At 43.5% G+C, this 25313-nt stretch overlaps 2 protein-coding genes across 4 annotated transcripts; both read right to left on the bottom strand.

Annotated features, from left to right (window-relative positions):
• Positions 1 to 574: 574 nt before the first annotated feature.
• Positions 575 to 14064, bottom strand: LOC139989787 (protein FAM151B). 2 transcript variants are annotated; one of them, XM_072008407.1, is made up of 5 exons: positions 13921 to 14064; positions 4241 to 4375; positions 2427 to 2659; positions 2031 to 2170; positions 575 to 1957 (listed from the first exon to the last, which is right to left on the bottom strand). In XM_072008407.1, the coding sequence occupies exons 2-5, from the start codon at positions 4365 to 4367 to the stop codon at positions 1561 to 1563; spliced, it is 897 nt and encodes a 298-aa protein (XP_071864508.1). In that variant the 5' UTR covers positions 4368 to 4375; positions 13921 to 14064; the 3' UTR covers positions 575 to 1560. The 2 variants fall into 2 exon arrangements, with proteins under 2 accessions (XP_071864508.1, XP_071864507.1); XM_072008406.1 differs by lacking the exon at positions 13921 to 14064 and adding an exon at positions 10033 to 10288.
• Positions 14065 to 14587: 523 nt separating this feature from the next.
• On the bottom strand, positions 14588 to 25073 carry LOC139989778 (protein croquemort). 2 transcript variants are annotated; one of them, XM_072008381.1, is made up of 10 exons: positions 25055 to 25073; positions 21373 to 21633; positions 20393 to 20559; positions 18705 to 18849; positions 18427 to 18633; positions 17626 to 17837; positions 16912 to 17317; positions 16429 to 16502; positions 16062 to 16287; positions 14588 to 15986 (listed from the first exon to the last, which is right to left on the bottom strand). In XM_072008381.1, the coding sequence occupies exons 2-10, from the start codon at positions 21487 to 21489 to the stop codon at positions 15816 to 15818; spliced, it is 1725 nt and encodes a 574-aa protein (XP_071864482.1). In that variant the 5' UTR covers positions 21490 to 21633; positions 25055 to 25073; the 3' UTR covers positions 14588 to 15815. The 2 variants fall into 2 exon arrangements, with proteins under 2 accessions (XP_071864482.1, XP_071864481.1); XM_072008380.1 differs by lacking the exon at positions 25055 to 25073 and adding an exon at positions 24052 to 24234.
• Positions 25074 to 25313: the final 240 nt, after the last annotated feature.

Here is a 25313-nt window from a genome sequence, read left to right as displayed (position 1 = left end):
CGAAAGGTAAACAGAAGAGATTAAACGAGGGACTCGACTCTACGACTTGCATCGTTCGTGTCAAATGGTAGGGTAAACAGAAGTCCAAGGAATGTTCGGTCGGTAACGGGCTCTCCGTCTGTTTGACCAGTGATACTTTCAATTTAATCTGTAATTAAGCGCTTGACGCAACAACTAACTAACGACAATTTCATGGATCTCGAGAATTAAGAAGTCGTTCGTAATATCTCTCGACTTGATTTTAAACGATTTCTACTAGTCGCATGAATCTGTTCCACTAAAAAACGTTCCGCAGCTGCATAATTTCGATTTCTATGGATTGATTCCTATCGCATCGATGGAGAATAGGCCGAACATAGTGGTTTGTAAATGTAGCACCGTATTCCGTGGCACGCGTCGCGTGAGCAATCATCGATTTACAGGATTATGAACGGACCACCCGCTTTGGAAACTGGCTCCTAGTTTCCGTCGCTTCTCGGCAGATGGACATAAAGAGCGCTTAGCGTTCGAAATTATCTATCAAGATTCAAAAAAGATGCAGGAGTTTATAAGAAAATTCGATGGAAAAAGTCGATAAATTTTGCAGATGATTTTATTGTTTCATTATCAAACGCGGTGCACCGACACCGTATTACGCATTCACAATCCTTTGGTTTACAGATGTACAGGTTACAGCTTACGTAAACTCTAATACCGTATTTGTTTTATATTTTGTTCTGCATCCTTGATCTGCACCTATGTCTGAGATATGTTAAAGGCAGGTACAGGAGATACGTCGGTAAACACTAAAGAGGTACGATATAACACACTACGAGTAAGTTTCGCGCATTTGACGCGGTATTTTAGAAAAAAAAGCGTGTCTCCAAGATGTAAATGGTGCAAATATGTTGTGATAAGTGCGCCAGGCGTTAGAACTTGTTACTTATCACGGCACCGGTACGTCGTTCGCATCAAAATCAACAGGATGAATCCGAAAAATCTTCGTTAAATCTTTTACTAGATCAATTTCATTTGAATTACATACTAACAAAGTCGAGCGTAAAATCCAACTATCGATACGTCTTTCTGGTATGTTATATCTTACTCTATCTTACAGATTTACTTGAAGAATCGAAATACATCGCATTCTATCATAGAAATCTACAAAACGTGCCAATATGACAAAAAGAAATAGCCATCTTTGAAAAACGAATAAAGAAAAGAGCACGATGCCCAAGTATTGTAAAGCGAGGGTATTTCGTCACGGCCAACAGGAATTTTGTATTCCTAAGAAAGCTCCCTTAAAATACTTAGAAAAAACGATTGCGAATAAGCTTACACGCTAAAAAGTACAAGTTCACGACCGAGATTCTAACGAGAACATTCGACCGTTACATATCGAAACTGCTTTTTGATTTAAATTCTGACGATCTTCGATCGCAATTCGATTTCGTTCCGTCAGTCTCGCGCTTCTTTCCTTCGTCAAAGAGAATTCCATGGCGATGGAAGAAGGCGCGAGACTCTTCCATCACTGAATCCTCTAGAGTGCATGCGAAACGCGACGAGAATTGTTCAAACTGCTCACAATATCGTTGATAAAAGACCAGTCAGAAGACTAACCGCGAGCGTGATCGAAGCAACCATAACGCTCGATGCTCCTGACAAATAAAGCTTATTCATCAAGTCCTGCGGCACGTCGACGTACACCTTTTTCACACCGATATCTCGTATTAACGTCGACAACATCTCCGCATCGACCTTGTCACCCTCGCTCGACCAAACGGTTAGGGTTACGTTGTTCGTGAAGGAGCTATTCTCCATCAGCGACTTGATCACTTTCATACTGTTCGCGGCTAGACCAGCTCTTACAGGATAAGTTATCGGCTGAGTAACCTTCTGTTCTTCCAGGATGTTGATCATACTTTGGATTTGTTCCTCTGTGTATTGACCTTCGGTGACATTATCTTTAGTGCCGTACCTGAAACACGAATCGATGAAGTTTCGAAATATTACGAACTTTTATATTCGTAGACGGTGACTATTGTCCTTACCTGGTGGTCCAGCCGACCGACAGCGTGTACTCTGGAAACATCTTGACTTGACTTACGAAGGCTTTTGCCTCGACCGCTGGGGTGGTTGCGTTCACCGGTCCAGGCAGTATATCCGCGTTAAGAAATACGGGAAATTTAATCTGAGAACAAAGGAAAGCTGAGCGATTAAACCGAAAGCTGAGCGATTAAAACGAAAGCAGAGCAGATATTAGTAACGGAAGGCTAGACGCTTAGGATTTTCGATCGTGAGGAACGCATGGCCATCGGTAATCGGGGCAAAAATAACCTCTCAGTTCTAGAATGTATCGTTTGACAGAAGCGATCGGTGAAACGAAGCACGAAGGACTTTGTAAAGATGCACGAGTCGATCTATAAATACGCAAACGGGATACGTACGTTATTGCGGACTTTCTCCAAGATAGGCTTGCTCGCATCGAAGGCATCGATGCTCTTGAAGTCCAGCTTGATGCCCTTGGTAACGTTCTTCTGGATCACGGTTTTGAGGAAATCTTCTAGCGTCAAGTTGCTCTCAGACGCCGGCGGATGTGCCATTATCGGTATCCGTGTGCTATTACTCGTACCGTTCAGTATGCCCAACGTAACGTCGGCCTCCAGCATCATGATGTTGGCTTTAAACAGGAATTGCCAAGTTTATAAAAGTACATATGTATATCGGTACGAGTGAGAAAGAGAAAGAGAACGAAGAAGGGCAAAGAGGGAGTAAGGAGGGAGGCAGCAGCGGTACATCTGAGAAGCGCGAACAGCAATTGCGCCGCGAAACGAGAAAGAGAAGGAGGGTGAGAGGGAGATACCGCGGTAGTGAGAAGGAGATGAAAAATCGGCTGGTTTCAGTACTCGCAGACACGTGCAACGAATATCGATCGATGCCTAAAGAGGCTGCGAACCAACAGATTTCAAATTCCTGCTCCGTGCTGGTGCTACGTACGCCTTTTTAGATTCTTCGCGCTCGTGGAGGCTCTGAAAAAGCACTTGGGCTCTTCGCATCTTCCTCCCATTCGCCTATTCGATCACGTACAAGTGTTTCGTTCGTAGAAACGCGCGACCGACTTCCGGTTGATTCTAGAAGGAGATGCACGCAGCCACCTTGACACATATTTCTGCAGTCCCGGTCGCGATCGTACATGTCACGGGTTCCTTTATACTTTTCCTGGATATCGTTTCATTGATCGAGACATGATTGCGACGACAGCGACGCAGCTCGTGAAGCATCGCGGAGAAATCGCTGAACGACGTAAAACGACAAAGAGGAACAGGTTCGGCTTTCGTTCGTTCTGCTTTTGTCGCGGACGACGCGATCAATTACGGAATGGGAGGATCAAGGTCGTACGTATCCGGAGACTGACCTTCCTCTACTCTACGACCATTCGAACGTCGTTGCTGGCGTCCGAGTCTCATTGAGATTCAACGAGGGTGACTGGTTTGTTTCTCGAAAATCTTTCGCCGACGTGACCACGAAGGCAATACCATCTTCCTGAATATTAATTAATACGAATTTTAAAACATCCGGTATCACGCCGGAGCGTGTTTGAAATATCGCTTGGTTAAACAACCTTCGACCTCGTATGTTGAAACCACCCGAAGCGTTTAATCCCGATAATTGGTGTTAAGCTCGCGCGATTTGACCGGTGCAAATATATCTCACGTGGTTAATGGGGTTACAAGCGTGTTCACCGTACGATATCATGATATGGAAAATGTGTCGATGCCATATTTCGAAAAGATTCGTTAACTAATAAGGTGTAACAGGCGATCGCGAATCTTCTGGGAAATGAATTTCTCATCAAGCTCTCATTATTACCGCGTTCTTTGAAATCTGCCTCCTCTTATACATGCGATGCGACTAATTTCTCACGGGGCAACTCGTTTAAAGAAAATGATTATTATCGGTGGAACATTGGAAATTCAATTCTGAACGTTAAACGCGGTTTAAGTTTCTCGGTTTCTTGTTAGCCACGCGCGATGCAAGTATCGTCCGGCGCGCTATTCGCGTGGCATTAAAGACGACAGACTGTGACAGTTTGGGGTGCCGTGTTTCGATATCGCGGATCTGGAATATTTCCGCGAAGCTCGTCGACGCAAAAGGTATCGAATAAATTCTATTTGGATCATTAACGTGGTTTCAAATATTTCGCTAGTGAGATCTCGAAGAGATTGCCAAGCAGACCACTTCAATTACGCGATCGACGTACCTGATACAAGTGCGTTCTCGAGTTTCTCTTTGCTGTTGACGGCATGCTCCCAGACGATCTTGGTGAGATTGCCCTTGATGTTTGGGAAGAAAGTGGCTACGTCTACAGAGACGTTGCTGGCGGACATGGCAGCCTCTGAAACAAGCAAACGTCGCATCTAGTTAAAGAGGTGAACGGGTCTCGACCTTCCGCATTAATATTCTCCAGGCCTCTCGACCTTTGACCCAATATTCGGTGGGGTCGTTTCATAATTGAGCGGACTGCGAATTCCTCGTGAACCAGCAGAGGGTAGGAAGATCCGGAGAGTTTTCGGGGGAGGGGCTGGATGACGGAGAATTTCGCCCTACTTTGCACATTGTGCCCCGAGAGATCGATAATCTTATTCATTCGTTACCGTCGTTACCTTCTCCGCTATTGTAGAAGATCGTTTGCACAACTACCAGGAAAAACAAAAAGAAGAAGCACGCAGCATCGCTGAATTTTCCTGCCCGATTCACCGGTCTTTTTCTTTCACCCCTTTTCCATAATTGTTTGTCCGTTTCGCTTTCCTAGAGACATCGTTCGTACAAAGAAAGCAACAAAGATTCGAAACAAGCATCGTTCGTGAAAATACGAGGATACTTGGCAAATTTTGCTCGGACAAATCGATACACGACCAACTCCCGATACAACAGTTCCAACTGACCCGTTTCCGGTTCAGCAGATGTGTGCAGAGATGGTTGTACGCGTTGGTCGATCGACTACCGAGCCGCAAGGGAGAACGGTGCTCTTTTTACCACGTATGAAACGGGGAGTAGAGATCGGAGCTACTGAAAATGGCCAGGCTATTCGATGATATTGCGAAACGCATATAGGGAGAGAAAGGTAAGCGTAATATTTATTTTAAGAAAAATTTATCGACTTTGCCGAGAATTTCTTCACAGCGCTATTTTCAGAGATCAAGTTAGATCTATATTCGTGCGCTGCGCTTTGCGCGTGAAAAGTATCGCCGTAACAGTGTGGCATTCGTGTGTAAGAAATAACCAGCGGAGAAAAGAAGAATATCCGATCGATCGGTCTTTTATTCAAGTTATAAATAATGCAGAGAGCCCACGGTCGCGCAATTATGCGAGTATACGTAGAAAGAAGGACAATCGTAACGAGTAATACCTATACACTTTAAATCCGCCTATCTCGTCTTCTGCATCCACGAGTCTGTTTGCACGGAATCGCCCCGAAACGTATTCCCGCCGCGACGCTTCCTACTTCCGACTAAATTCACATTCAGTTTCCGACTCACCGATTCCGTACAGAGAAAGATGTGTCTGGGAATCGGCGGTCGAGCAGCTTTACCAAGAAGAATGCAACACCGGCCCATTCTTTTCCCTCTAGAATGGCCGGCCGTTCTTTGAACCGGCAGTTAGCACACGCCTAGAGTTTGAGGCGAGATTGACCTCGAATGAGCACGAGTTACACCAACGACGCACTAATTGGCTGAACAATCGATCGTTTGTCTCCTAGAAGCACGATGGTTCCTGATAATGCTTCATCCTGACGCATTCGTTTCCGATCATCGTATCTTTCTTCTATAAAGGGAATTCATATCTTTTTGATTCGATCGTTATGTACTTTGAATTACGGTTACATAAACCTGTCATAAGTTTCAGCACGTTTAAAGTGGTATATCTCACCTCGTGGATATTAATCCTTAGTAAATAAAGGACGGGGCTTTTATCGCGGATGAGTTATCGATCGACCGTTATCGCGATTTGCGAATATATTTTCCAATTTCAAGAGACACGCACGATTACGATTCTTTCTCCTAAGACTCGGGAAAGTTTTCGTTTCGTTTAGCGAGAGACATAGATGTACGAGTCGTTCTTGTTCGATCCCCTTAAGTGAAAGCTGGTTTTACGCAGACTCGGACCGGATAGTTGGCACAGCCCTCGGCTACTTTCCACAAGCTTAGAGCGGAGTTTTGCAGACGCACGGATTTCCGGCGGAATTTACCGCGATACAGGATGGTATCGAATTTAGTCCGCTGAGCCGGTCGAACGACTCTGTGACTTATAGGTGAATCGTAATCGAGCTAGCTGGAATCCGACTTTCATTCGCAGTTAAACTGTCGGAAATTCCAATTTCCACGTTAAGCGCCGATCGGATTTCAGCGAAAATCAAGGCCTCGATCGTTTGCCATAGCTAGACTCCACACGTTTCCCTCGTTTCCGTATGGTTATAGGGGATATCGCTCATATCACGGATGTGTTTGCCATGTAGGGTCGCATAATGTAGATAGTATAGGTAAACATACAAGCTAGTTTAAATATCGACTGTGCCTAAACGTGACGCGCAGTTTATTTGATAGACGTACGATGAAACGTCACCGATGCAGGGTTAAACTTTCAAACTAATCTGTAGAATTTTCCAAGCAGTCATTTCGATCCGATGAAAAATTTTCGTACAAAGTTTCGCCGACATTGACGCGTCGTAAAATCTGAACCAAGCTTTAAAGAGACGTCTGTTACCCTGCCGATGACAAAGTAGTCTTGATATGATAATAACGCGATAGATTATACCGTGATCTATTTTCTACGATGCGATACCATACAAGATTGTTGGTATCGCGTGATACGCGATCGGACAGGAAAAATTAGAAATGTCACGCCCTGTCCATTTTAAGCCCGATTCTATCACGAATTCGTGACGCAATCGAGAATTTCTGTCTCTTGATAAGACGCGCGATGTTTGATTCGATTCCTCCTGCGCGTACGCTTCTATAAGCCGATAACAAGTCGGTTCAACGTTGTATCAGCCGTATTTTGAAACTTGCCCGAGTTTCCAGGATTCTCCATCGAATAATCCTTGTCCATGTAATCGATGCGCATGTACGTCATACGAGCTGTTCGAGCGATACGAGAATATAGGTATCAAAAGGTAAATTGTTTGCGCAAAATATCCACTCGCGAATGCCATATACGAAATCTTCGTCCAATATTTTTCACCGATTGAACCAGGACTTTCGTTCGACTGTGACAGATACAAGAGATTTCCTTCTATACCCGAACGACGTTCTTTTTTCGCACAATAAAATCTCTGCCGAATAATCCATACGTCGTGTATCAACGAGGATCGAAAGGTCGGTTGAAAATTCATCGCACGATCAAACTCAAGTCGAACATATCTGGCGATCGCGTAACATAACGAGATTAAGCACGGCATCTTTTCGTGAGCAAATATCTCGCGTATACGCTCGTTTCTTTTCATATACCTAAGTATCTACGTTTGATATTCTCTCAAGAATTACGATTGACACGGTACAAGGTTCGCAAGAAATCAAGAGAACTCGTTCGTACGAAACGTTCGAAATAATTTTGTTCACGTTCCATTGCGAAACTGTTCTCGATGTGATCCGGATTTCGTTGTAATCTCCGTAGCTACAAAGGACGACGTTATATCACATATTTCTTTCATGTTCTTATCTACCTACCGGCATTTAACCGAAAATGACTAAACCTATGTTCGAAACGACACGGCGGATCTAATCGCTTGATATTTCGTTACTGGCCCTAATCACGCGACGAGAGTTTCATCATGATCAAACAATTTCACACCTTATTTTATTTATTGTGGCGAAATTAGAACACGGCTCTCAAGACTGATAATACCATCGAGAAATACACGATATGAGTCACCTTCCTCGACTTGTACGTAGATAAGAATGCACTTACTAAACGCCTCCAGCTACCTCGGTAAACACGTTATACGCCTTATGTAAACGAATTCGGGTTCCGACGAATCGCGACACGATGTCGCTGTTTGCGATTCCCATTACAATTAACAGCTTGGAAATAAAAGGCTACGAAGAAATTCGAATCGATCTGATCGATTTTTTCCTCTTCATTTACGTTGTACCATCTTTCATTGCCTGTGTCTTTCTCGTTCTATTCGTTATTTCTAGTACGTTACCTGGCTATCGTCCAGTTCGCGCAGACAACTTTCTCTCAGTGTGTACCTAGTCTTTGCAAATTTCTGCTCTAGGATGGAAACAGGTACGATCGAGTAGGACGTTGTCGTGGTAGAGAGAGAAAAAATCGTTTGACATGGTGACATTCAATTTTCAAGAATATCCATGTTTTCCGCAATGAACGCACCGTGTCACGCGGCTTCTTCCTCTGTATTTCTCCCGTAGAGGTCTCTAATAATATTTACGGCAAACGATACGCGGTCAAGCCGACGCGCTCTGTAGCATGTTTATAAATGACAGTCGCTCGTTAATTAGTCCGCTAACGGGTGCTCCTTGTTTATCGTTGTTAAATAGAAAATCTCGCGTATTGATTGTCGGCCAAGTCGATTAGCCTAATTAGGACTATTAATACGTTGGTAATGGGGCACAGTCATGCGAAGATTAATTTTTCTCCACTAATTGTTTGCGTGTCTCTTTCGGTCGCTTCTACGTCCCTATGTATAATTATCTTGGGAATTCCATAGACGCGCCCCTTTGTGTTCGCGTGAATGTGCTCCAACGTCATTTCAATTTATTAATATACTCGCGAATTATAACGATGCGTTTAATGAAATCGCGGAGTTACGAGCTATGAAAATTTGACGCGTGGCACGCAACATTTTACAAAAAAGAACGCCTGTTCTTTCGTGCGTTCGAGAGCTGCGGTCGTCGGCCAGAGATATGGTCGAAACGATCACAGAAATCTTTCTTCGATAATTTCCTTTCTTCCTCTTTCCTCCACTAAACCGCAAACGATACCAATTGTTACTACAAGAACGATAATTGGTTAACGTACAACGCGCGCCATAATTTCAAGGAAAGCAAATGCTTACTCTTTCATCTCGTGAGCTTCGAGATCTCGAATTCACGAGAACGAATCAATCGACTCGAAACGGCTATTTTCTGACAGCGCGTGAACAACGATGGGCAAAAAGAGCGCTAAAAACAGCTTATTTACGTACTATTTTTGCGCGGCACGTTGGTTCGCATATTCAACGGAGCAACGGTAATCTATTTTTAAGAGGGGTCCGCGATACAAAGAACTCCGGTGCACGGTTAAAATGCGCTGGAAAATGCCATCACAGGAAAGCGAAGCAGAAACGAACGAAGATCAAAAGCACGAGGAAAGTAGCTGAAGAAAAAGGTTTACGAGTATCAGAGAGAAATAGAGAGAGGGGGGGGGGGAGAAGGAAGAGAGAGAAAACCGGGTTACGCCCAACGTATATGTTTGCATTTCGAAATTAATCGCGTTTCTCCTTCGGCCTGTATGCCACGATAGAGTGAGATATAAACGCTGAGCTTTAAGAATCAATTGATCAATCTCGTTGTTCACCGACCGTGCGAAATCGGCTGCTATTCTCACGCGACCGTTGCCAATAATTGATCGGCTCTGGTTCTCCTTTTGAAACACTAAGAATCGTCGGGATTTAAAGCGTTGCTTTCGGATAAAATCGATAGCGAGCAAAGACCAATTTCTACTCTCCTCCGACAATCCTAATCCGCGAAACAAACGAAAGTACATGCTCTTCAATTTCTCTGCGTCATTGTTTCGAGTTACGATCTGCGATCTGCGAACTGTGAACCGTCAAATGAACCGTCGAGTGCTGGATTAATTGCACCAATTTGCGACACATTCGGAAAGCTCTCGAACTCCAATATATTTTTCTTCGATTCTCGTGACGAGTTTGATCGCGATCGAAGTAACGGTTTATGACAGCGTTTTTACGACTCCGTACGAGCTTCGAGAACAATTTCGCGCACGATTAATCACGATTCATCGTCAAGCCAGAGAGAAAGGTGTAGGACTTACGGATCAATGCCAGGAACAGGAGACTGGTCGCCGTGGTCGTGATACTCTTCATGGTCCCTCACGGTGAACACTGTACACGTTTTGAGAAAAAGAGAAACGAGATGATAGACGTGCGAATAGTGTGCGCTCGAACGACAAACAGGCAGGCTACTTCGGAAGAGAAAGAGGGAGAGGGCAGAACCGGCGTGGCTCTGGTTGCTCAACGACACCCGGTCAACTCGGCAGCCTCGAAACGACTGACTGTCGTCCCGTTGCGTCGATCGATCCTCGAAATCCAACCGTACACAATACGGAGCCGCGTGCACGGAGCTGCCGTCGCGCCGCACCGCGTCACTACGCTCCACTCCGCTCCGTTCCGCTTCGCGCCGGCTCTCCTGGCCATATTTCGCGATATACAGGACAGGACCCCATAGCACGCACACGTGTCCGGCACCTCACGGTCCCAGACAGTCGGTGAAACGTGGGGTGAATAACAGACCGTGGCAAGGGGCAGCAGGTACAAGGGGAAAGGGTTGCACTCCTCGTTCTTTCTCCTTTTCAATGAAAAGGGACAGGATGTGTGGATCGAATTAGAAGCCGCTTTACAGAAAGAAAGGATTCGCAACGCGGTCGTTGTTTAGCGAATCGCGCGTTTGTTGCCCCTTTCTGGTATGTGATACGGATCTTCAATAAATTCAATTTTCGGATTTTCGTGCCTGCGAAAATTTTCACGGCTTTCGTTTCGGTTCGTCGATGTCGCATCGTATCGTAGATAATGAATTTCGTTAACCGTTTTTAGTTACAAAAAATAACATTTGATAATAGTGTTTAGCATAGATGCATGAGTTTAGCAATATATTGTGAGCTCGTTTTTTTCTGAGTGTGTAGGCCTTCACGTCGTTAAAAATGAGAGATTCGTGCCGCTGTTAGCTTTACAACCTGTTCGTTAACGCCGATAGTTTTCGAGGTAAAATTCAAACGGTCCCATTAATTTAACTCTTGTTTTCGACTGTTCGTAGCACGAGGAACCAACGCAGAAGAAAAACGGAGCAAAAGGAGCACAGACATTGATCGAGGGATAAGGTAAAGCTTACAAAACCAGGTGGCACGTTATCAGAAAATTGGTCGAATAAGGCATATAATTGATAACCGGATCCATAGCCGTTGGTTTTACCACGTTAGGTAACCGAAGCATCTGTACAAACGGTGTATATTTTTGCGAATCGCAGCGCAGGCTTCGACTCGTAACGCGGAAGCGAAATTTTATCTGACCGCGATGCGATACATCTGCTCCGGAATAATACTAGTCTTGCCGCGTTCCAGATTCGAATAATCGATAATCCCCGATTAATTGTTCGTCCTGTCGGAAGGTTCGTTTTTCGGCTTGGACGATCACGTTCACCTCGAAACTTCGATGCACCGGGTCAAAGCGAAGCGGTTGCAAAGACGCGCGCATCTCGTTGGTGAAACGATATCGCTTAGGTTCTTATCGCAAAAGTTTGCTTCGGGATATCGAGTGTTTTCGTCGTATTCCGATCGCGATTTCAGCGAAGAGAAACTGCGATGCCAACTGTTTTATATTTGTTTCATTCGCTCGTAGTATGTAAATTGGACACATTTGTTTCTAAAGCGATTGCTCAATCTCGCGTATTGTTGATCGCCGGTGCACGGAAGGATTCGAACAATTACAGCGAGCCATGCACGCGCGAGTCTGTCATTAGCATTTTAAAACGCAGCCATCCAGAAATTGTAGCTTGACGAAAAATTTGTTACTCCACGCGACATGTGTTCGGCACACGAGCCCTAAACGAAGCATAAACCCGACGACAGGGGTCGTTTCTCAGATCGGTCGAGGGTCGGAGGCTTGAAACATCTGTCGAGGGTTCGCGATTCCAGGGTAACCATACTAGCGTCAATTTCGCAGAACGTTTCGCTTCGATCTCGCCACAATCGTAGCGTAGCTCAAAGGAAATTTACGAAACGACGAGTTATCGATACGGTTGGCGATTCTTCGTTACCGTAGAGACAGGCGTGTTAATAAATTTACGCGCCAGTCCAATTGCAACGCTATCCACGGAAAATAACTGACTCTTATCTTGCTAGTTGGATGATGAACGCGAGTTGAAAGACCGAACGTTCGATGGGTTCGATCGCATGTTCCGTGAGCATTCTCGATACACCGATCATGCGTCGTGAAAGATCAATCGTCCGAAAATACGGCAATAGTCGCGTATAAATATTCCATGAAGTTTTGAATAGACAGATTTTTCACGACACGACGAATACCTCGGGCGACACCGATGCCATCGATGTCGAAATACCATGATCGATCAGTTTCCTGTGTGCCAATTTTTGTAAGAGTTAGTCGCTTAACGGTTAAAGAAAGAAGAATGGAAGCAAAAAAAGAAAGGAAACATGAAAAAATCGAGAAAAAGAGCGTAATTATCCATGGTGAAGAGGTCAAACTCGTTAATAGGTTAATTCCTTGTGCGACCGTCACGCGATTTTTGCGAGAAGGACACGACATTTATTTAATCGTGGTAATGGCGATCTGTTTGATACTTCCGAAAGTTTCGCGGCACGAAAGGAGTGGAACTGCGAGCGTGGTTGGACGAAATAACCGACTAAAACTCCTGGGAAATTTCTTCTCCCTTGTTGCTTCTCCCCATTTGCCAGAGGAATGATACGCGTTATCTTGTAAAATCTACAGTGTCATCAAAGAAGGTAAGAAAGAGAGGAGAAAGAGGAAGAAGGACGAAACCATGACCCGGTAAAGAGATCATGAATGTTTAATTTCATAAGTTCCCATGCGTCGTAATATGCGGGAAGCGTTTCGAACGATATTTTTCCAGTACAGGAGACACTATCACTAGCCTCGTAAACACTAGGTATGAACAGGCTCGTGGTGACGTCGTCTACGAATCGGCCATAACTCCCAGACTTGTCCTTGACTCGTTTCACGAGCGGGGAGATGCGGACCGCGCGAGCAAAGAAATGGAAATGCATCGGCGCATTCCAAATTTTCCAGGTCGACGCTGCCCGTTCATGGGCGCGCGTGTGTATGCGTGTGGATGCGCCAACACTCACGCGCACCCTATACTCAGGGCCGATGCTTCAGATACAATAGAAAAATGGGAGTTTCCCCGAGACAATGTGGAATACTCTGCTTTGTAGCGCGAATCGAAGGTTCCCCTCGGTTCTCCTTTCTCTCTCCCGTCCCTCGCTAAGCCATTCGTCTTTTTCTTTCTCCGTCTGTCTCGAATACTCATAGATATCCTCTTTAAAGTCCTCCACAGAATTGAATTGGACCGGCAGACGTGACAATTAGGCGTTCCGGTGTCTGCATATGTATTCGTCGGTTCTTTCCACCGAGGAGGAACATTCCACCGCTATGCCATAACAAGGAAATCAAAGACAGATAGAGACGGCGCAGGAGTTCGCGACTCAAGCACCGGAGCGCCCCTAATCGTGGATCGAAGTAGAGTCGTCTCGCGAACGAAGATTCCAGCGAAAGAAGCGTTTGGATGCAAAGACGGTTGAACGATGCTTCATCGGCTATTGATTTTCAGCCGCTACCGCAAACGCGAGGAAAATAGTGTCGCAAGAACTCCCCGATGTAATTAATTTCTTAATGGTAGTGGCACCTCATTTTCATTCGATTAATCCGTAGTCGTCTTACGTGACTCACGTGGTTTGCTGTTCGGGATTAACGATCATGTGGTTATTTACTTTTAATTTGCACGTTTGTGTTTCATTGGCGCGCGCTGAATCATTTATTTTGCCATTTTATCGAATCGTATAATTATTCTCTGGCTGCGCGATACTACGCTGCGCGATACTACGCTGCGAGTCGTGAAATGCAATGTCGTTCCTTCTATCGCGTGTATCGTGTATCTATGAATCGCCTACCGTGTTGCGTTCCTATCCTCGCTGGCTCTCGTACACTGTTGAACCATCCACTTGCTGAGCCTGGTTCGATGGGATTTCGAAAACTCCTTGACGACGATTCGAAATCGACATTGATCGCATGATCGTGCTACTGAAAGGCCAGATGTTACAAATCGTTGTTGTCAACGAAGGACGTTATATAATGGTCGAAATCGATATGGAACGATGCACCTCTTACCAGCAGCTGGAAAGCAAGGCTGGTGAGAGAGAATTGCCAGCCTCTCGGTGTTTGGAGCAGCTCGAGAAATATTTCTCGCTACCAACATAATGACTTTTTTTCTAGTAAGCAATGGATCTTTTTAAATTTATCACGATGAATAATAGAATAGAATGTGCGAACACGGCTCGTAGCTATCGCGCAATCTTTTATCTAATCGCAGGCAAACATGGCAGTTTCAATACATACATAGAAGGGAATAAAAAATTTAATTACTGTTGTTATACATTTAGAAGAGGAGATGAGCGTGTTGTTCGCTGTTATCAACGAACGATGAGTGTGCGCGCGTGATTACTCATCGATGATAAAGAAGTTAGCACGACGTGTGTCGCAGACGCTCTTGTTTCCTTCCAGAAAGAGCAAAAGGTTTTGTACATGATCTTTGCGAAAATGAATGTAACGTTCAGATAATTACATATGGTAGTAAAAGTATCGAGTTTTTATTAAAATACAATACAAAATCTGAAACGGCCAGGAGCTTTGTCGTGTGTTTCATAATTACAGAATAGAATTACAACTAGACGATAATTGCACTTGATCGAAACGCGCTGATTTATACTTCGTAAAATGTATTATACTTGATCGGCATAAATCATTGGCGCATCCGTGGCAATCTTAAAAACAAGTAATAAACAAGTAGAAGACTTAACGCCTTTCTCCACGAGTTTGGCACAAGAATAGCATTCGGAACAACAGGAACATCGGTATTGGCGATAAAATTATTATTTATCGTACGTTAATCAACATATTTTAGGCTGACCTCAGACTACATTAATATATCTATATATATATATATATATATTGTCAATATTTTATGGTTCTCAACTAAAAGGATCAAATATATCGTCAGTACAATATTGTTAATTGACGAACAGCTCTTTCGTTGAAAACCCTGAAATATCGACAATATTATCGATTGTCTGAGAGCACCTTTAAACGACGGCCGCAAAAGTTGGCACCTATTACCCTATTAACGTGACTCGCCGTCTCTGTTCATTTACTTATATTCATGAGCATGAACGATGCTTGTGATTCGGTAATTGCTTGGTTCTGTCGACGTATCGAATCATTCGTGTTACGATGACCGAACTAATCGTATCTATTGGTACTTGATTCGAGTTTCATTAATAAAGATTAATTAAAACATCGTTCATGACCTCTCCGCTTTCATCAGTCTTACGTTTGATTTTTTTTGAATAACATAAAAATAAGGAATGTATCGTTGGATTGATCTGGCTGTCTTTCTTTTTACCATTAAACTGAGGCACAAACGTGCAACCCTTTGGTCTAAATAATAGAAAATCACAAGGTTCCTTAGTTGAAGGTGATATGTACAAAAATATTTCAAAGACTCGTGAACTCGAAACATAACTCATACTACGCCATAGAAGATCTCTATTTCCTATAACGCGTAAACCATTCCATAGGAATTCGATCCATTTTGTCTAAAATCCTAAATGTTTGAATCCAGTTAAAACGTTAATTCGCGCGATTGATACGGCGTTGCGTTCAAATACTTTGACACTTTGTCGTAGTAGGAGAATCCTCCGATCGTTAGTCGCATCGACGCCACCCGTCGAACACGTTTAATCCTAGTCGATCGACTAGATCCATTGCTAAACGTTTTCTTTCCTCTCCTTTATTTCTGATTCTGAAGCTTCGGCTGTAGATCCGCGTTGAAGCATTCGATCGAATTAAAGTATAATTTACGATCGTTTCTGACGTGTACATCGTCACCACCGTTGCTCTTATCCAAATAGATCAGTTCTGATTTATTCGCCGAAGCCGTTGCTGTCTCTAATTTGGAATTCTGTAAACATCATCACGATTCTTACTGCTTTAAAAGTCGCGAACGATTTGAATTCGAGGTTTAATCGTAGGTTACCTTGTCGCCAGCCACCGAGTTTGTACGTTGCCTGTTCAAGAGGTATAATATCGCGATCGTGAAGACTATAAGGGATCCCACGAGCACCATAATCGCGCCAGCATATATGAATATATTCGGCAGAGATAGGAGCTTTTTTAGCTCGTCGACGAACTTGTCAGTGGCCTCGACTTCCAACGCGAACCACATCACTGGGAAATAAATGGTCGGTACGGATCTGAAAAGCCTAAATAGAAGTCTATCATGAATGCCCATCGCCTTGTTAGATCTATTTTGTTGTTTATTTCGCCCGTTCTTCGGTCTAAACGTTAGCGGCGTGAGAATCGAATGTTCGCTCTGATTGTTTAATTATTGGAAACGTACTTACGACACAGAATATGACGGTTCTAGCAGCACGTTGATCTGCAACTTAGCAGATACTTTCAAAGGAATGCCGGTTTTCTGAAAAAAAAAATCCATTTGATTATTTGCGATTGATACGCGCAGATTGGAGACGTGTTATTCCATTATTTCAAATCTTTCGATACGTGATTGCCGCGACAGTTCCGATCTAACGATAAAGAACAATCGATTGTAAATAGGTGATCTAATAACAATAACGGCGATTGCTACGTCGTGGTCGATAAACGACGATAATGATGAAGTATGTCCGATATCGACGTGTCGCGCAGCATCGTACGTAAGGAACTCGTACCGAGGTCGTTGCAGATGTTGCAATGTTGTCTCCGAGGTCGAGTACGTGAACAGAATTTAGTCGATGGGAACATGCAAGGAAATAAAGTAGGAAATAGTACGGTAGTGGGGAAATTCTAAAAACTCGAAGATGGTTGAGCTCGTTGAACGTATTTACCGGCTCGAGCGTGATGAAGAAGTCATGTTCCTCATCGGGATTAAGTCCGGTGACTTGTTCTTTGAGACTAGGATCGGCTCTGTTGAAATGAGGTAAGCTGGCAAACACAGGAGCGCCATAACGACAGGCGCTTACGTTCAGTAGACCAGTGGGAGTGCATTTTCCGTTGCAAAAACAGTTTCCAATGTTTACTACGTCTGGATCTTCTTCCGGGACATTTGTGGCCTCTGCCGAGTGTTCAGCCTCGAAAAAGTCCTCGGTGGTGGTAGTTTGCTCGAAATATTTGGCCTGGTCGTGAGGATAGCGTCGTCTCGTATTGTTTCCCAACGTCTTCTCGCTGAGATCGTATCGGTAGCCCTCCAGGCCCATGTGATCGGTCGTCTGCGAGTACTCGAACGTCAACGGCCTGTGAAGAACGGAAAAGGAAGCGATCGTGATCGATTCGATTCGAAGACGTAAGGGATGCGACGATCGTCACGTTTTGCTCGGAAACGAACAATGGCAAACCTATTGACTTCACCTACGGAGAAGCTGTCGCGTAAACGGGATTACCGGATGATCCAATTTATGTGTCTCGAAGGTTAATGAGGGAACTTCTGAATGAAAATTGCCTAAGGTTCAACGACGCTTAATTTGCCGCGAACAGACGAGAGTAATTAGCGAGCGGGAGCGCGCGCCATGCGATTCTTTTCTTTGACGGGCGCCGCAACTGACCTGCATAGGTCACCGCTGAACATGACAATCTCATCTTTCTGTCGATACGGCGACCAGAATTCTCCAGCGCTTCCTTCCACCACGTTGCACGGGCTTCTAAAGAATCTAGTCGTGTCTTTGTAGTTCCATTTCCTCAGGATCCCAAAGTCGTCGATGTTTTGGGCGCCCGTGTCCATATTGAAGTGGCCATCGAACATCGTGGAGCCGTTTCTCTAAAAGCGTAACGCGATGGATGTTATTAGAAATTCGTATCGATACCTCGAAAGATCGAAATCTGTCGTCGTTAATGGAGACTCAGGTGGCGTTTGATAACGGAACGATAGATAATTATAAATTGTTGTTTTCTATGGTCGAGTGGGCATACAAACGAAAATTCGTCGCGACGATTTTATTGCTGAACGGCTGTGTTATCGAGTGGCGTGCACTCTTCAGGATTTACGACGCAGGGAAAAAGGAGAAAGAAAAGTCGCCTTGGCGCGTAGGTGGGATTAGTTCGCCGTAAATGTTGCATGCGTGACGTAACAAATTAATACATAATACGCCTCCCATTGCTTTTCATTCGTCATTTAGCGACCTACACGTGACCTGTTCTATTCAGTACCAATTTAAGTCGCGCTGCGAATAATTTATCGTCGGCTGCAATGCCGTTGCTACAACAGCGCAAATCGCATCTTCGACCTTCTGCGCGTCCTCGACACGATTAAATAAACAATTTTAGCTATAATTTCTACTTTGAGATAAGTCGTTCAACGTTCAAATAATCTCACGGATTTTCCTCAAATTATTTACTCTCCAACGTACCATGTAGAACCATCCGAACTTATCAAAGGGTGGAACATCCTCTCCCATTCCGGCTGCCATTTTTCCAAGCTCAATGAGCGTGTCGTCGTAACCTTTGAATAGCAGCTGATCCACTGTTTTCGTGGTATGCACGTCCAACGACGACAACATCAGCGACAGGGTGGCTTGCAGCGCTCCATCCCAGTATCGTACTTTGTGTTTCGCTGACTGAAAGAGAAGCATAAACGATGTATGTTTACGGCATCTAACGCAGCTTTTTACCAAAAAGGTTTACTCACGATCGCGACGGTATTCAGTTGTGTGATGCGGTCGGTCAAGGAACCATTGGTAAGCTCCGGTACGAAGTACCACCATCGTCGGTTGAAATAGCTGACAGTGTGGTTCTCAGGGTGAAACACCACGTTTGCTTTTTGCCTGATCTCTCTGAAATTTCGATGTTCCAGTGTGAATTACGGGAACGGGAATTATTTTCTCAAAGGAAGCAATACGCACGTGAAATCGTAACGAATCACGCGCCTATTACTTTTTATCTGTGAAGGGTATAATTTTCTCTGCTGCTTTTTGTAATCGAGTTACATCACGACAGTTAGTTGCAAATTGTCGAGCAAGTTTCAATAAAAAGTATTTGTTTTTCCGAGAGCGCTCAATTTGGAATCGTTTGAACGCGTTACACGTTTCCATAACGCTGTTTGCTTATCGTCCGAAGCGGAAATAAATAATAACAAAGCAGATAAATAATAACATACTGCCTTAGCATTATCCGGTGCACGGAAATCAGGCGGGAAAATGGCAATAGTTACACGCGTGTTGCTCCAAGTCGAGGTGGCTGCCAAGCGATCTTCAATTAAGCGATGCGTTCGTGATTAAAGAGCCGTGATTTGGTGCTTTAGCCTACATATGCTTGCACATTTCGTTGATTAGATTTGACGCGACAATTGCTGCCCGCTAAGTGTATGAACTCGCGGATGCACCTTGCAGCGGGTCTAATCTTCGCTTATTGCTAGCAGCGCAATCTTTGTTATGTAATCGTCTCGAGATTAGGGCAAAATCGACGACAAGCAAGGAGAAGCTCACGCGTCGACCTTTTCGATAACTTCGTTGCAATCAAATCGGCCAACTACTTCTGTCTCGCGATCGACCAACTAAAATGCCAATCTTCGCCAGAATCAAATCGCTTCCACATCTTGTTGCATGTTTCTAAATATAGTTTTGACTGAGTTATACTTGCGCTTGCATTCCACAGGCCGAAATTTGACACTTCAACGCATATGATACTCCAACTCATTTCATTTGCTACATATATTTGTTCGATGAGAATTCCCGAATTGATGAAAAACCGGTTGTCAAAGGTTACACGAACCACGTATTGTCACGTCCTGGTTCGCGTTCGTTCACGTACCATTGGACTCCGGAGAAAGCAATTAAACGAGCAATTGTTTTGTGTAACATTTAGATCTTCCTACGCTAGCTTGGAGACCCGTCGATCGGTCGAGTTTTCACTGTTCATTAAGATGTCAATATCGTGAGGTTAAATAGTATGCCCGTTTTTTATCGTGATTAGGTCGCCGATTAAGAGTGCCCTCGTGGAAGGTGACTTCGAGCCTCCTTCTCGCGTTCGACGTATCGACGTGGGATTTCTATTCGATATGAACGTAAATTCAGCCAATTTGCGTCATCGATACATCTAGATGGACTTGTAATTTTCGTGATTATAAGTACTGTGTTTAGTATCAGTTTGTATTGAGTGGCAATTCAATGTTACGCAACAGTTTCCGCTTTGAGCACACCGTCGCTTTTTTTCTGACGATTCTTCGATTTCCGTGACAGCACGAAACAACAATTATTATTGCATCGAGGTTTTCGTTATAATCAGTGTAAATGCTGCGTTAACTCGAAATTTGTCGTCTTCTCGACGCCTCCGCCAAGATTGTTAAATCTAAAGCTTTATGTATTCGACGAATCATACCGAAATACGTAAGGGCCAACTTCTTCGAGGTTCGGCTTCTTTCCAGGTGTCTTCAATTCCTCTGGATTAGTCCAATTGAAAAATCGAATTTTGAAATACATGGGCGGCAAACTACTCGTGTCGTTCCATACTTCGAACGCTTTCGAACTTGGCGTCAACGGTATTTCCTAGTAACAGAATTAACTTTTATCGTAGCAGTATCATTACGTATAGTATCAAAGCTCATTACATCCATTCAGCTATGAAATCGTTTAAATCGCTATGAAATCAGTCATTTGCTCGTAAACGAAGCATGCGTCTCACAAAAGTGTAATATGATCGTAAATAGGTCTGCAACCGAATCGTACGCTATGCACGTTCCTTCGCAACAAAAAATTATACGTCTAGTGTAACTCTAAAGAGATATGTCAATTCAGTGAACAATCAACCACTTTTCTAATCGTGTTGGGAACAACGATGAGACACAAGTGAGACTATCGACTAGCCTGTTTCATCCCGACCGCGGTCGTCGAGAAAATCTCGACTACTAGACAACTTTTTTCGTTCCGTTTTGTGCGGATTGTCTAGGACGGAAGGTTTTAACAGACAGAGAGCCTCTGTGTCGACAATCAGGCAAATAAACGATATAGAAATAAAATCGTGTCAGTTAAACGAATCGCGAGGCTATCCGACCAATTCTCGCATAGAAAGAATAAAGCGTCCCGGCTATATTTTACGTTAGTCTATGGCGAAAATAAATCATGTTCCGAACTATCTCGGCAATAACAGCGAAGAAACGTATAGTCACGTTGTTGCAGTGTGTGGTAATCATAAAAGCACCACGAAGCGCTTCATTTATTTAAATGATTCAGATCGATATACTTTATCGCGAAAAACGGACGAAATTGCGTCACTGACTGTACGATTATGCAAATTAAATGTGAAACGTGTATGTAAATTAAAATGCTCGGTTCGACGAGCAATGATACATTGATACCCACCTTTTGCAGAATGTAATGAAAAATTGTTGACGAGGAGAAATAGAGGATCGTGCCAGAAACAATCAGCAGGACGCCGAAAAGACCAAGGCCGAGAGATTTGTTAGTCCAAGGCCTCATGATGACGGAAGCTTGTGTATGCGGAAAATCGTTTCTTGGCTTCTCAGCATGTGTGCCTCCGACGGCCGCGGTCAATGTGTTCGTCGATTAGACCTACACCCGGTCACTCTTCCGGCTGTTATGTGTTTTTCTACGTCGCGAAGCCTGAAGCAAGATAAAACCTATCTAATCAGACAGTCACCGAGCCACTTTTTCCACGCTCTCTTTCGTCTTGTTGTCTAACCATACATACATCACGTATATACGTCTGCCATCTACGTCCTACGTGACATGTTTCTCATTTGGGCCACAGAAACGATGACTTTGCCACTTTGTAAATTGCAAGAGAACGTGATTGTCTGGATCGTAAAGCTAGCAACAGTAACGTAAACGGTTGCTCGAACGTTTAGTTCTCGGGTTTGGGTTCGGTTTGGGTTATGGTATCTAAATTATAGTATGGAAGACTGCCTAAGGTCATAAGATGCATTACCCTACCGTAATTTGCCTTTCCCGACGATCCGAATGGCAAAATTTATCGGTGAATATCGTTCGAAAACAGCATCGTTTTAGTTCGTGCTCCTCTTTTTTTTTTTTTTTTTTTTAAGAAAATGAAAGAAGCAACTCGCCAATAATACTATGTCGTAAAAATTGCAGAGTTTCGTGGAACGATTTGGGTAGACCTCTTATTTTACGTCACCACGTGTCGTACGTTTTCTATTCCCTTTTGGCAGCTCATCTTTGACCTACTTTACTTTATTAATTTGTTGGGCGCTCGATCTTGTCTACACGATGATTTCATCGTAACAAACGTAACATATAATCCGTGTTTCGCTCTTCTGATATTCAATAGTATGATGTAATCCACATTTAATTAGTTTATGTAACTCAGAAAAAAATACGGAACGGATGATCGATTGCGCTAATCGCGAAGAAAACGCATCGAAGATTTTGTTTGAAGAATCGCGTATTCTCGTTCTCGTGTTCACATACTTGATCTATGCAAATGATTATTCAGATATTGACGATAGTAAAATAAAAACATCGGCTTTTTCGAAAACGAGAAGATGGAAAATATATATGTCGCGATAATGATATCGTTTGAAGAGTCGACGAGATTCTGAAACGTGATCCTAAAAGTTGTAACTCGTACTACGATACATACACAGTGATTCGGCGTGTAAACATGCAATTGACAGCTTCGCTGATATTGCGTTTTCCTCAGATAATTTTATTTTCCGAATGCATGCGTCTTTTGTGAAATAAAATGTTACGAGACAATCGTAATAATAAACCGTTTGCGAGCGTTGCAATTAACTTCAAGTATCGTTTTTTATCGATAATTTCTGTACAGAATTCGTTAAAAATCAAGCGAGTAAAAATTACTTGCGAGGTTCCAATTTATTCCGGATTTTTACGATATGCTGGCCATAGCTCACGTGATGCGACAAATTTTGTGTCATACAGCTACGTTTACTATTAGTTTAGCCGAATGTTTTTACATTGTCGTTTTTAATTTTGTCAACGTCATCACCTTAGCGCTACTTGTAAAAAATTGGGAAAAAAAAGAACTCACATTTGCATTCATATAAGAAACGAATTTGTAACAAATGCATGTATATTTTTTGTCGCATGACAGCGCGTATTCGAAATCATATCCGCGAGTGGTTTCGCGAGGCTGGAAAATTTTATAAAACCTCGAACTTAAACGCGAGGATTGGACGTAACAAATGGACGATAGCGGAGGTTTAGTCGCACGTTTTGTCGCGTATCCGCTCGTATCCGTCCATATCGCATTGATGTAGGAGCACGAGTAATGGGAGGTTATTTATCGGTTCACCGTCCCGTGGTGTCCACCGCGTTGCTCCGACAAAAGACGCAAACGAGTGTGTTCTTATCGTTGGAAGCGCCAATGGACTGCCACCATCTCCTCTTCGTTCATCGATATCTTTTGACCTTTAATTCCTTCCCGACCGAATTTCTTTTTCGCGCATCGACGTCCATCAACGTGCACTATCGCGTGCATTACTTTATAGATCAAAAATAACATAGAAGTAGCAATGGGATCATTGATTTTTCTGCCTCTTTTCGAGCAAGGGTCTCGCGGGTTATGAATGAAGCGGTCTCGACGACTATCACGGTTACGACGATCGTTACAATCGCGGATTTTCATTGTACATGTTCGACGTTCCACGTATCGTGCGATTAATTGTTTTGTTGTTTGTCCTCGCGATTGAGCAACCAGTAGGTAATTGTTTCCTTTAAAGATAAATATTTATATTAGATGGATATCATGGTACACGTGTAAACCGATTAAATTTAAGCCAACTATCCTCTATCCTCTTGAAAAACGCTTTACATTATTTTAGTTATGACGATCGTTCACGAACGCGAATGAACGAAAAATAAGCCTAACGCGACGCAAAGTTTAATCGGAACATCTTGTGAGAATTTTAGCATGGGATTGTGCTTTGCCACGCAACGTTGCTCTTTGAGACTCCGAAAGATGAGTAATCTTCCGACAAACACCGACTATTATATTTCTAAACGAGAATAAAACGTGGCGATGATATGCGATTGACTTACTTGTTTTACGTGGTCCACGATGTACGTTCGATTACTTTCACTGTCCACGATCTAGACGAAGACTTCTTCAGTCAAGAAATGACGATAACTTTAACGAGATTATAGACCAAGCTCAATCACCTCGACTCTAACGTGTGATACTGTATACAGCACGGTTGTTACTGCCGCGTCCGATGAATCAACAGGCTGCATATAATGTGACTATTGGCCGCATCCCCTCCACTTAGGGAGACTTCCCTCCTTTGCTCGCCAATTCGGACCCTCGTCATCCCGCCTTACTCCTTCGAAACCTCTTGAAGAATTTTCTCCCTCTTAAAAGCGACGTCGAATCGCTCGCTCATATATACTAGAGACAAGGTCTATTATCCTATGATCGAGCAGTAGTTTGGCTTCTCTCCAAACCGCGTCGCGAACCCACGAAACCAATCCAATGGTGGTTTCGTCGTCAACTGATTATAACACGTGCTTGCGCTATCATTACACGTGTCACATGTTGCGAATGAAACGCGTTTGCGATAAAAGGAAGTAATTCGTAAAAGTCGCGGATATGGAGCACGAGTGCTCGCCGGTAATTGCTCTCTCCGTTTTTCGCTGCTCAAATAGATTAACGTACAAAATCGATCTTCGAAACGAACGTCATTTTTTTCACACGAACGCTTTAATTTTCGATGCAGACGCAATTCAGCTAATTAATCGGACTCGTTTGTCCTGGACAGTTGAATAATATGAAGGCAACTTTTGCAGGAAAGTTCAGATGCTCGATGCGTCGAAGCTGATTTAGGCTAACAGGATGATCTTGATCTCACGTGATTGACCAATGCCTTACGTGGCTGTTATACAATGGTCTTTTTATTGAATATTTTATCGAAATGCGTTTTGTTAACCATACGCAACATTTTCCTCGTTGTCACGTAGATTGATAACGCGCGAACAACTCGAATTGATATGCCGAAGCATATTTGAGGAACACGGTGCATGAAAAATGTGGTGAAGATTTATTTACCATGGGCGTTGAAGCATAGTCGACGCTGCTGATATCTTATCTTCCGATGCAGTTCTGTGAAAAGGAAAACAATCTTCGAACAAGACACTCGACTTATTTTACATCGTTAAATCTTAACGACCGACTCCAGTCGAATTCTCGCTGTGGTACATGTTCGAAAGAAAAGCGAATGAATCGCGATATACCACGATACCGAGATCAACTCGACTGACTATACGTAAGTACGTAAGTGTTTCGAACAACACTCGACCTAAAACTG

This window comes from Bombus fervidus, chromosome 8, assembly GCF_041682495.2.
Source record: "Bombus fervidus isolate BK054 chromosome 8, iyBomFerv1, whole genome shotgun sequence".
Taxonomy (NCBI): Eukaryota; Metazoa; Arthropoda; class Insecta; order Hymenoptera; family Apidae; genus Bombus; species Bombus fervidus.
This window is presented reverse-complemented; position numbering and strand designations above follow the sequence as displayed.

Bases quoted from the DNA above. Each gene is read 5' to 3' on its own strand.
- LOC139989787 (XM_072008406.1), bottom strand. From the start codon at position 10,084: ATGAAGAGTATCACGACCACGGCGACCAGTCTCCTGTTCCTGGCATTG. The intron at 4,376-10,032 runs GTAAGTCCTACA...TGCTTGTTTCAG, and splicing joins CCTGTTCCTGGCATTGATCC to AGGCTGCCATGTCCGCCAGC. The intron at 2,171-2,426 runs GTACGTATCCCG...CTTTGTTCTCAG, and splicing joins TGGAGAAAGTCCGCAATAAC to ATTAAATTTCCCGTATTTCT.
- LOC139989778 (XM_072008381.1), bottom strand. From the start codon at position 21,489: ATGAGGCCTTGGACTAACAAATCTCTCGGCCTTGGTCTTTTCGGCGTC. The intron at 18,850-20,392 runs GTATGATTCGTC...TCGAAATTTCAG, and splicing joins GTTGGCCCTTACGTATTTCG to AGAGATCAGGCAAAAAGCAA. The intron at 17,318-17,625 runs GTCAGTTGCGGC...CGTTCTTCACAG, and splicing joins TTCAGCGGTGACCTATGCAG to GCCGTTGACGTTCGAGTACT.